At 39.1% G+C, this 12,657-nt stretch overlaps 1 protein-coding gene and 1 pseudogene across 2 annotated transcripts in view; one reads left to right on the top strand and one right to left on the bottom strand.

Annotated features, from left to right (window-relative positions):
- Positions 1-1,954: 1,954 nt before the first annotated feature.
- Positions 1,955-12,657, bottom strand: part of ALKBH8 (alkB homolog 8, tRNA methyltransferase) — a 66,086-nt gene continuing 55,383 nt past the window's right edge. Inside the window, exons 11-12 of one of the 2 annotated variants that reach the window (XM_053670469.1) lie at positions 7,464-7,613; positions 1,955-4,814 (exon numbers count right to left, since the gene is read on the bottom strand). In XM_053670469.1, coding sequence (XP_053526444.1) covers positions 4,245-4,814; positions 7,464-7,613 — 720 coding nt within the window. In that variant the 3' untranslated portion in view covers positions 1,955-4,244. The remainder of the gene's footprint in view (positions 4,815-7,463; positions 7,614-12,657) is intronic. The other variant, XM_053670468.1, reaches the window with a different exon arrangement.
- Positions 5,613-6,319, top strand: LOC128628179 (ATP synthase subunit d, mitochondrial-like; annotated as a pseudogene).

Raw genomic sequence — 12,657 nt, 5'->3', positions numbered from 1 at the left:
CAGGAAAGAACATTTTGGTAAGCAAAACAGGGAAAATGTGAGACATGCATGAGGAGCAGCAAATAATTTGGTACGAATGGAGCCCTGGGTGCGAGGTGGGGACCACAGAGATGTAAGAGGACAGACCTAGAGGGAACAGTTCGAACAAGTCGCATCTGTTATAAACAGGAGTTAAGAGTTTAGGGAAGGAGCCCAATCTTCAGATTTTATAAAACTCATTTTGGTAGCAGTGTAATCAGAGGTGAGGCTTAAGACAGGGAAGAAGAAATCGATGTGTGAAATATTTAGAAGCAGGAATCAGCAGGGTTTGGTGACCTAACCTGCAAGAAATGATTGTGAACAGCACAAAGCAGAATCAATTCACAGTAATAAATTCTGAGGCACAGGCTGTAGGTGGTATGGCATTCAGGGCAAGAGATAATTAATGAGCTGGAGAGGCCTGGGAAGATTTTTGAATACCTAGTTATGAGGTCATATCTTCTTTATGTCCTTGAGAAGCTGCTGCTCATTGCTAAGCAAATCACAATTTCCGTGTTAAAGAACTAAACTTTTCATTGAAGTACAGATCAAGAATCTAAAATGTGGCTAAGTAATTACATTTTTTGAAGTACTCAGATAATACAGTATTTAGCTAGAATAAACTAAGAAAAAGTACGATGAGTTGGGGCTATATTTTGATAGTTAAACCAGCTGCAGACCAGGGGCGAGGGGATGTGGTGATTTGCTCAAGGAATTGAACCACTTCTGAACAGGCCCTGAGTTCCAGGCCCGGCCCTTCTTCCACCTCCCTTGGCCTCCGCCGGGACCAGCAGTAGCCGCCGTGAATCTGAATGAGCTGAGGGAGATCATGGATGTTCTGCTCTATGGAGACTCTGTCTATTTGTACATGGCTTTGTGAACAAGGAATTAATCCAGAAGCTTTATCGTCAGCTATTCAGGAACTTCCCAAGGCCACTGAAGCATGAAAGGCTACTGAAATAGGACAAGCTGACTTTCTGGAGAAATCCTGGTGAGAGGTTGAGCTCTGCAGGAGGATTTGAAGGTCGCATTGGAGTCGAGAATGCACGACGGAATTACCGCATGCACTACTGTAGCAACATTTACCTTTTCTAAAGGAATTATAAAACCACAGCTTTATAAATCAATGAAACGTGGCTTACAGAGAGAACCATCAGATGTGTTTATGTCATGTCTTACTTTTTAAAACAGCTCGAACGCTTTGGCATTGCAATGTTCATATTCATGTATTCCTTATTTATAGCTCTGTTCGCTCTAATTTTCAAAGCAGTCTGTCAATGTGCACATCGCTGTTCGGCTGCAGTGTAGTGGAAGTCATTAGCAGTAATGCACTAGTCATGACTTGTTGACATTTCCATTATAAACTAATTTTGAATCATTTATGCAAAATAACAGTGGATTGATTCTACATTGGGCTGAGAGTTGACAGAATTTCAACTACCATCTGTGAATTTAAGAATAATTTGAATGCTTACCTAATACATCCTGAGCAGTTATCTAATTACTAGTGGCCATCTAAGCACTAGGTGGGAGGTGCCATTTAATCGATATGTTCTATTTTCTAAATGAATAAACATTTCTAGTTATTACAGAAAGACCAAATGAGTAAATGTTCCACAATGTCTAAGATTATGTTTGTATGTGCCTACTTTTACCTTGGGAGTTATAACTAACCGAAGTTTGGTTCAAAACAAACTTAACAAAATTTAGGATAGTATTGATTCTGTTTTGTAACAAAATCTCGATGGAATGTTTTTCCCAAGAGTAATGCAAATTTAATCTGGTTTTATTTTAGACTTTGTTAGCTTCCATTTAAGTGACGGAACAAGCAAGTACTCTTTAGTAGCTTTTTTTTTTTTTCAGACAAACTGAAATTATTTTAGAAAGGTTTAGTGTTATTTAAATGGAAACCTTCTGTACTGGTTTACAAATCTAGTCTTTTGACCATTTTGAATTTTAAGTGCATGGTGCACTGTACGGTCTATTATTGGGAGAACTGGTTGGGAGACAATAAGACTTTGTGATGATGAGTCATTTATCTGATAATAAAAACCGTGTCATTATTTATAAAGTTATAAAACACTTTTGTCAAGCTCCAAAATTTGTGTATACTCTTTAGACTATAAGAGTTCACAATTTTATTTGTGATTTTGTATATTGTTAATGTAAGAAGCAAAGCAGGGAAGTACATTGAGAAGGAGTTATGTTTACAGAGGCTTCTTTAATATATTTCTTAAATAGAAACATATATTTATAATGCATAGTTAAGTGGTATTTAAGTAAACCAAACAAAATAATGATATGATTAGTGTTGAGCATTTTGCCAATGACAAAATAACACCATTTTTGTGGTTAAAAATTTTTTAACTAAAAAAATAAAACAGGAGCTGCCATTGCAGTTATGATTAAGATTACAATAACCACAGTCATTCTCTGAGATCCATGTTTTTTATACCAGCAAAAACGTGAATTTATCAGTATATAGTAAGAATCACCACCTTATACCCTTCAAGTCCCTCGTGGCAGCAATAATCCCTGCAGCAGTGTGCTGTTGCCTTTGGTCTACTGTTTTCCTTATGCAGGCAGGTCCGGTGGTTTCTGCTTTGGCCACAATAGCCCTCACTCCACCGAGAACCAAGCACGGATTCTGGCAGTTGCTGAGTACATCTATTTCAATTACTTATTCCGGAACTAGACAATAACTAACTACAAGATGGGCAAAAACTCCACTGACCACCTGACCTCCGTAAGTCCCTGCTCTGACTGTGGACCACAGTGATGTCATGGGCTCCCTGGAATTAGAGTCAGATCACAGTCAGAGGCCAGTAATCCTCCAAAGATCCAATGACTTCCTTCTCCCCAGTGCACAGTCACGGGTTTAAATGCTGTATGTCCCTTTGAGGAACTTTCTACCTTTGTTCCTCTTGGAAGCCTGACCTAAGTGGTAAGTTAACTTGGTAACTATGAAATATTCATAGGTGAAAAATGAACCTGTTTGCACCTGGACTGGAACAAATTGTGAATAAACTACAAATACCCACTAATGAAACCACAGCTTTCACTGTGAGGGCATAATTAGGTCCGACTGACAACTCTAACTTTTTCTATTTAAATAAAAGAGTTTTGCCCTGCCTCGTGTGGCTCAGTGGACTGAGCACTGGCCTGCGAACCAAAGGCTTGTGAGCTGGATTCCCATTCAGAGCACGTGCCTGGGTTGCAGGCCAGGTCCGCAGGAGGGGGCACATGAGAGGCAACCACACACTCTTTCTCTTTCTTTCTCCCTCCCTTCCTCTCTCTAAAAATAAATAAATAAACCTTAAAAAATTAAAGGAGTTAAAAGAGTATATTTGGGTTGCCTTTAACACCTAGATCAAGGCATTAGGAATACCAGTTTACTCATAGTAATAAACTACAGTCAGGATGAGTAGTTACTTTAGCTCTTTAAAAATAACCTTCTGTTGCCAGGTGAAATTCCACCCCTGTTTTCGCCCCCATGGCATCTATCCCTATCTGGCACGAAGCATTTATTTATTTATTTATTTGCTTATTGTCTGTCTCCCTTCTAAAACCTAAGCTCCACGAGGACCAGGACTTTGTCCACTGTTGCCCACTACTCCCCTCCCAGTGCTGAAAAGAGTACTTGGTACACAGAAGTCCCGCAAGTGTTGGTTGGTGAAACTCCTACTAATATACGGGTATTATCTGATTGGCTAAAATTACTGGCTACCCACTATGTGTCAAGCCCTTTGCTGGTCAGGTGTGATCACACAGTGGTTATTGTTTATGATTCTATGGAGCTAATAGTCAGAGATAAAATTTCAGATAATTTTTTTCTGAAAGGAATTTTCTTTATTAAAGTGTTATATGATTTTTTCACTATGATTTTACAAAATTGAATTCATTTAGTAACATTTTATTTTAAAAAGTTTATCTTCAAAATGCTGTACACTTACCCCAGGATCCCAAATACTTCATAAACTATTTCAATCACTTTAAAAAACCACCCCTGTTCCTCCCTATAGAAGCCTACATTTGTGGGCGAAATGAGGTCAGCCATAGTAGCAGACTAAATGTTTCCTAACTAATCTCTATGTCAAATTTCTCTCAGGTGCGCTCCTTTGGTACCTAACCACAAGTTTTCTCTTTAAAACCCCAGTTAACTTATTCTCCTTTAAAAAAAAAAAAGAAGAAGAAAGCTGAGCATTTCTTTCCTGTACAGGATGGGTTCACAGGGACAATGAGACCTTTTGAAGAATCACACACCAATTCCCTTGATCGTAGTAGCCCTGCAGAATGCTGACACCACGCAGAGTCTGGCAGGCGGCCTCCAACTCTCCCTCACAGAACACGTGGTAGTAACGATGAAACACAGGACTTGCGTCTTGGGTTCCTACTGGGCCAAACAGCTCAGCGGATTTTTCTTTACCAGGGTTTCCCTTAAGGTGCCATGGAACCAGTAAGTCTTGAGAATGAAAAGAAGTCCTGTTCGTGTGAATAGGCAGCTTGGAATTAGCACCTTTCTTTGAATTACATCTTCCCTTCTGAAAGTCATTAATGGAGGGGACGGAGCACGCTGAACCTTGATTGCCCACGCCAGGCATTTGCTCCACAAACATTTCTTGCACTGATGTATCACTGCTGAGCTCCTCTTTATTTTCCAGGCTAGTTCTGTTTTCTCTGAGATACTTGGACTTCTTCTTATTATATTCTTGTTCCATTGCCCAAACATAAATGAGTGCCTTCCCACCAGGTCTCAGGAGTCGAACAAGTTCTTGAAGAGCTGCCACTCTGCGCTCCTAGCAAAAAAAAAAAAAAAATGTTGCCATTTATCAGCCAGAAGGGGAGAGATAAAACAGAGAACTATAACTGACTATAGGACTATTTTCAATTAAGATAAACAGCCTAGAAAAATCTAACAAAATATCTTATATAAAACTTTAAAAAAGGGAACAAAGGTAAAGGGAATTTTGTTCTGTGACTGAGAGGCTAAAAAACAGTGCTGAAGAATGAAGGAAAAGGAAATTTTTATTTCTGTTAATAAAATAGAGGCATAGAGAGTTTTCCATTTTGTTTTGTTTTGAATTCAGTGAAGGTCACAAGATAAACTGAAACTGTTAGTGACCCCGCACAGGGTCATCTGTGAAGCTATCGCTTAGATTGAGAAGAAATCGCTGACATCCAGGAAAAATACATTTTTTCCCTGTAAAAATATAAAATTTCCTTATTTTAAAGTTAGGAGCATATGTGACTGATTAAAGGCATGAGTACAACAACTGAGATTACTTAATAAATATGCTCAAATACATACATATATACATATATACATACTTACATACATCAGTGACATGCTACTGCCAGTTAGGTACCCAACTTTTGAAAAGAGAAAAATAGAATGGGAAGTAAGTGAGAATCCAGTATTAGGGGGGAGAGTGAGAGTTGAGAAAAAAGGATGGGAAACAAACAGAGAGGCTCAGGCTGAGGAAAGGGTATACTGAAGAGGCACAGAGCCGATGTTCTCTTAGTCTTACAGGTAGTATTTAAAGATGAGTAGGCTGCTGTGGACCCTGGGCCACCGAGGTCTGCAGGATCTCAAGATGGCTGGATGAAAACTTGCTACAAAGAACACTGACTGAGAAGCTTTGGGGGACATCATACGTTGAAAATAGAGGGCCACTGCTAACTCCCTGAACTCCTAAAATGAGACCCTCACCTCCAGATTGGCCACTCTACCTGAGAATCCATGTGCTATCAACTGGGCCTACTACAAGGCCAATGCAGCAAAGAACGGCTTCGTAGATGGCTTTGAGAAGGTTAATGCCCTGAAGGTTCCTGTGCCAGGGGATAAATATAATGCCATGGGGTGCAGTGGTCCCCAACGTTTTTGGCACCAGGGACTGGTTTCATGGAAGGCAATGTTTTCACAGACAGGGAAGGGGGTGGGCAGGGAGACAGGAGGCAGGGCTCAGGCAGTAATGCAAGCATAGCTTCCCTCACCACCAGCTGCTCACACCCTGCTGTATGGCCAGCTTCCTAACAGGCCACGGACTGCTAAGGGTTGGGGACCCCTGCCCTGGTGGATGCTGAGGAATAAGGAGGTGTGAAAAACTGTGCTGGGTTTTTGTTTCTCTCAAAGACTAGGACTGAGCAACAAGAGAAAGAGATGGAGACGATGAAGAACATAATTCCACTTGATCAGATGCCCACTGAGGATCTGAATGAAGTCTTCCCAGAAACCAAACTATGCAAGAAGAAGCAACCTTACTAGGGGCCTCACAAGCCAACTGAGAATTTACAAACTTGAGTCTGGGGAGAAAGCGCTTCTGGCTCTCATGTTATAAACTCTGGACATTAAAAAATAATGATATAGTGAAGAACAATTTAAAGATGAGTAAGACTCAAGACAGAAAAAAGGCAGAAACATGAAGCAATAAAAGCATAAAGTCCCATCAGGCTTCAATTTAACTAAGTATGGGGGGAACCCCCCCGAAACTAGAATTATCTTCTGGAGGGTGGGCCTCCTGTAAGTACAGGCTTCCCCCACTAGGTGAGTGTTCTAGGAACCCATCTGTATCAGTGTACCAGCTGGCACTGTTGTGAGAGGCTGCGTTTGGCTTCAGAGAATTTTTTTGAAGACTGTTTCAATGTGTTTGCCCATTTCACAGTGGGTGATTTATGAGCAAACCTGCCCACACCATGCTGAGTGTTCAGTAGTTTTGCCCTACCCTGCCTACTCACCCAATCTTACCCCAAGTGACTTTTTTGTTGTTTCCCTGGATGAAATAAGTCCTCAAAGGCAAACATTTTGCCATTTTGGAAGAGGTGAAATGAAAAATAGTAGAAGTGCTACAGTCATACCTCAATACTCTTTGGCCTCAGAACTTATCAAACCCTGTACTGACTGCATTTTCATGAGAAAAACTGTTTCAGTGCTCTGTGCTTGCTCGGGACTCACTGCACTTGCTAAAATTTGTATGAGTCACGACACTGCTCCTCAAGAGAAAATGTTTCATCACTCATCACTTGCTCAGTATTCATCAGTTTCAACACTCATCACAAGTTCTGGAACGAATTAACAATGAGTACTGAGGCACTACTGTAAAGGCATCAAAATCCACAAATTCAAACGCTGTTTTGAGCAGTGGAAAAAACATCTGGGTGGATGTATTACATCAAACGGAGAGTACTTTGAAGGTGACTGAAGTTTAAACACATAAGAACAAATACGCAATTTTTAATAAATAAATTCAGTGTTTTGGGGGGGGTCCCCCCTCGCATAACTCCCATCTAACTCCATTCCACACATTCTTTTAGCAAATGGCTCAAAGCGTGACAACAAGAGAAAGGAAAGGAAAGACAAGCTAGTACAGGGTCCAAACCAGTGAAATCCACGAACATTTCCTGCCACCTGAGTTACGAGTTCTGGGAAAGAGAAAAACAGTACTTACGGTTGTCGCAAAATGGTGAATAACAGCGATGGAAATGCAGGCATCACAAGACCCACTGCGGACTGGTACTGCCAGTGCATCACAGACAAAGGCCTGAAACTGCTTCTCTCCACAAATGTCCACAAGGTTTTGGCTACGATCGCAACCAATCTATAATAGAGAAAGAAAGTCATAACATCTTATTTAAATGTCATGAGAAATTAAGAGCAGTTAATTTATTCCTGACCATAAAGTTATGAGACAGATTTCATATTCATTGTGAAATGATCTAAAACCATGATATTATCAATTCTTACAGCTAATACAAAGTCAGAATATAATAATTCACAGAACAGCATTCATTGCCTTAACAGGTATCGAACGGACCTCAAATTAGTGAGTGGAAACCAATGACAGTGGTGTAAATGGGAGGCCCTAATTGGCATCTAATGAATCAGCATTCAGAATCTAGATCTCCTCGTAACATCACACACTCAAAGAGGAAACTATCCCATAAATATAGTCTCTTAGGGAGCTACAAATAAGAGGACCTAAGGTATCATGACTGTAGAAACCACCATGGCCCAGATAGCAGGAAAAGTAGCTGAATTTTTCCTGCTTCTTTTTACTTTCAATATGTATTGCTTGTGCAGTCAGAAAATAAAATACCAAAACAATAAAAAAGTAAAATAATTTACTTCCTTTTTAAAGTTATTGATATTTGTTCTGCTAAAAACCTAATCTCTCTCTCTCTCTATAGATAGATATAGATATAGATATATAGATATAGATATATGGGTGTATCTCTCTATATACACCCATATATGGGTGTAATAATTTATAGTGTTAATTTGAACATTTCACCTAAATGTCATATGGTGTGCTTGAGTGTGGTATTGTTATATTACAGAATTACATGCTTATGACTGTGTAATAAAAAGGGGTGTTATTCACAGGCCTGCGAACCAAAGGATCACACTTTAATTCCCAGTCAGGGCACATGCCTGGGTTGCAGACCAGTTCCCAGCAGGGGACACACAAGAGGCAACCGTACATTGATATTTCTCTCCTTCTCTCCTTCCCTTCCCCTCTAAAGATAAGTAAATAAAATTGTTTTAAAGGGGGGTGTTATTTGTGCCAGACCCCTGTATATATCAAGAATAAAGTGCTGGATTCCAAATTCATAAAATGACATTTAATTAAACCTATCAGTACAACCGAACCATCCCGTGGCAATGACGACACTGAGGGCAGCAAGCGGCACCCTTTCGCCTTCACTGCTGTTGAGTTTTGACAATGTCATGTGTGTGTGTGTGTGTGTGCACAGAGGGCAAGCATGCACGTGCACAATGTGCATGTGTAAACCGAGGAAAGAATGGGAGTGTTTAAGAAATGTTAAATCGCTAGCTAATAACTATCCCCAAATGTTTCTGCTTAACCCAGTCTCTACAACAGAGAAATGATATGTACAAGTAGATTTCATCAAACAGAAGTAGCCACCTCAAGCTTATATTTATTCGCTTAACAATTCGCTCGTATTTATTCACTTATTAGTATAGTGGACGTTGACCATTCAGATTCTCTCAATCCATCGGAGAACGAAGAATGTGAATCTTCATGCCAAGGCAATTCTTACTGAATTAAATCACACTGCCAAGACAGTCCCACTTAATACAAACTTCCTCGATTTCTAATGGGCATTAAACAGCTTTGACATTCTACCCCAGAGCTGCATTCATTTCTGAGGTATAATATAAGGTACCAAGCGAGAGGCAAAGTATAGCAACTTCCCTCTGACATATTTTATAATGGAAAAGTACTAAGGGCCCATAGTAACCACAGTGGCACGATGATTCCCAACTAGCTGCTCCTTTTACCAGGTTAAGGCACATAACTGGCTTATGACCTTGACTTCTCTCCACCAGTATTCTTCTGCCACTGAGCCAACAGTAACAATGTCAGGATGACAATACTACTCAAGGTGCATGTAGATGAGATTTTGGTGCTTGCTAGCTTACCTTACAGTAAAATTTAGCTCATGGAAATAGAAGTTTCAAGTGCCCGATTGTGACAGATGGCTGTACTTTGCTAAAAGTCAGCAGGAAGAAATCCAACTCGCCTCCAAAACAAACCTCCAGGGACAGAGCTCCACAGTTACTCACAGGAGGAAAGTTACTACCTGAGAACCACAGATAAAACAGAACAAGGAGAACAGCAGCCGAACAAAATTGGAGAAAATGTACTGTTTCTTCACTCCTTTCGCCAACACGTGAGCAGGGGCAGTTTTAGTGATAAAGCACCAGGCCTAAGGAAGAGTCCCCACGGACCGACGGCCTGGCTCCTGCAGGGCTCTGCACTTCCACCTTCCACTGACTTTGACCGAGCCTTCCATATAGTACAGCCGAATCATCACTCTATTTTGTCTTTCCTTTCTATTTTTAAATTCCCTAAGTTCTTATACCAGGGATGGTGCCAAGTATTTTACGCTGTTCGTAATAATACTGCATAATGTCAACAACAGGGCAGGAAATGGCTTATTTACAAATACAGATACTGCAACACTCACATACCTCTGTGTGTTGGGTAGAGATCAATGACAAAAAAACACATACTGGTTTGTCTTAAAATGGATAATTATACTCCTATATAATTTGTTAAATCTTCAACAAAACACACACATATAATTCTGAAAATACAGGTAAACATGAAAAGATATTCAACTGAATAGTCAAAGGTACAAACTAAAACAAGTTTCCATTTTTCTCCTATCAAAATATCAAAACATTTGAAAACCACAGTACACTCACCACAGTGATAACAATGTGATAAAACTTGCTCTCATAAAGTCAGTGACAGTCCATACAAATTGGCTCATCCAACTTAAAAAACAATTTTGCAAAGATTTTTAAGGAAGATAAAAATGTTCATAACTTTTGACCCAATAATTATTCTTCTAAAAATTTATCCTAAGAAAATGGTCCAAAATATGGAAAAGGCTAAACAGGCTAGTATAATTGCCTTTTACTGAGTACCACTAAGTACTAAAGTAGACTTTTTGTATTAATGTACTTAACCCTCATAACACACTTTCAGTTAGGTATTATTACCACCATTTTACAGATAAGGAGACTTCACTGCAAAGAACATAAGTAACTTGCCCCAAGGTGAGCAGTAGTTAGTGGTGGAGCAAGGATTCAAGCCTGTCTTCCTCACTTCAAGCCTCACTGCCTCACTTCCTCACTTCCCCACGTTCTGCCTTTGTGTCACATTGTCTCGATGTACGTGTTCATTGCAATGCTGTCTGTAATAGCTCCAAACTGAACACAACCAAATGTGCAACAGTGTTAACCTCATAGAAGCTTATAAAGTCCAAGAATTGTGTAAGACTACAAATCAAAATGGAAATATTAATATAAATGAATCTTCAAATTGTATGCAAACTTATAACTATAAAGAATAAACTATCCTATAAAGAATTTATAGGATAAGTACTGAAAAGACATTCCTCACAATAAGCTGCTTTATTACGGTATTAGGATAACGGGTGAATACCTTTCCTTTCATGTTCTGAATTGTGACTATATTAATTTTATTTCTTAAAGTATACATTTTAAAAACTTTAAACAAAATATACAATTATAGGATACAGTTTAAAGTGCATACTAAAATATAGATTTCAATTTAAATTCTGGCTCCAGCAATAGCTAGCTAAACATAAGAAAGATACTTAATATCTCAGAGCCTATTTTTCTTTATCATAAAAATACCTACTTCTCAGGGTTGATATGAGAATAAAATAATGTATAACAAATATTTTACTAATGATAAAAATGCAAATGTTAGTTATTATTAGCATATGGAAGAAGGGGTGGACTGAAACCCTCGTCCTGGATTCTAGATATGCAGAGAAACCCAGGCACCCTAAAGGGACCTGACCCCAAGTTAAGGTCCACCCATTGGGAGGCTGTCACATTTCCCTCAAGGCTGCAGAACACAGCACAGGTATATTCTGGTTTCATGTACTGAGTTGGCCAAAAAGTTCATTACATTTTTTTCTGTAAAATAAAAGACACATTTTTCATTTTCACCAATAACTTTATTGATTTGGCTATTTTGAGTATGTGGGCTATTTCTCACTATTGGCTTCTAGTAGGTAGAAGCCAGGGACACAGCTAAATATCCTTCAATGCATTAGACAGCCCACAGTAAAGAATTACTTGGCCAAAAGGTCAATAGTACAAACACCACAAACCACTTTTGACATGTTCAGTGAGTCGAAGCACCTTCTCCCTACACTGCACAAATCTTTTTTTGCATTTCAGTTGTGTTTTTACTTTTCTTAAAATAATAAAGCATAACACACTGAAATTGTTGCATGTTTTCTTCCACCTTCAATATTAAAATGGCTACATAAAAATTCACCAAAATTTTGATGAACTTTTTTTAATGCATACTACTAATATGACAGCTGTCAGAATACAACCTAACAATATTGTTTTGAATGAAGTTAAAGACAACCAAGCGCTACTGGAGCCAGGGTATGGAAAAACATAATGGACTTTTTGGCCAAGCCAATACAGAATAGAGACTGCCAGTGTTCAAATGAATGTAGACAATAGAAAGTGATTGTACTTGTGATTTTCCACTCCTTCTAAATATATTCCTTCTTGAATCAGCTTCCTTCATATTTTGGTTTGGGCACCTGTTTATCAAGTAATCATTTTCTCAATAGTAACAGGAAAATTTTATCATTATGACTAAGTCAGTGAAGTTGACTTCAACTTAGTTTTACTGTCACAAATGGTACCTAACTAGATGAAGCCACGAGTTAGCATCAAGAAAGTATAAAAGCAGAACTTACTGGGAGACACTTTTGTACAGTACCTTAAAATACCACAAGATAGCACGCTCCTTGTTTGGAACTGTGCTTAGAATCATGATTATAAGTGACACGTCAAAACCTAACTCACTAGCCCTGGCCAGTGTGGCTCAGTGGGTTGGAGCATCACCCCTTACACCAAAAGATTGGGGGTTTGATTCCCAGTCAGGGCACATACCTAGATTGTGGGTTTGATGCATAGTTGCACATGTGGGAGGCAACCAACTGATGTTTCTCTCTTTCTCCCTTGATTTCTCCCTTCATTTCTCTCTAAAGTCAATAAATATATTTTTAATTTTTTTAAAAAATTGACTAAGTAAACCTTATTGTTTATAA

The sequence above is a fragment of the Artibeus jamaicensis genome, unplaced genomic scaffold, assembly GCF_021234435.1.
Source record: "Artibeus jamaicensis isolate MK-2021 breed Jamaican fruit bat unplaced genomic scaffold, CSHL_Jam_final contig_585, whole genome shotgun sequence".
Taxonomy (NCBI): Eukaryota; Metazoa; Chordata; class Mammalia; order Chiroptera; family Phyllostomidae; genus Artibeus; species Artibeus jamaicensis.
Note: the sequence above shows the minus strand (reverse complement) of the source record. Positions and strands in the feature narration are given on the sequence as shown.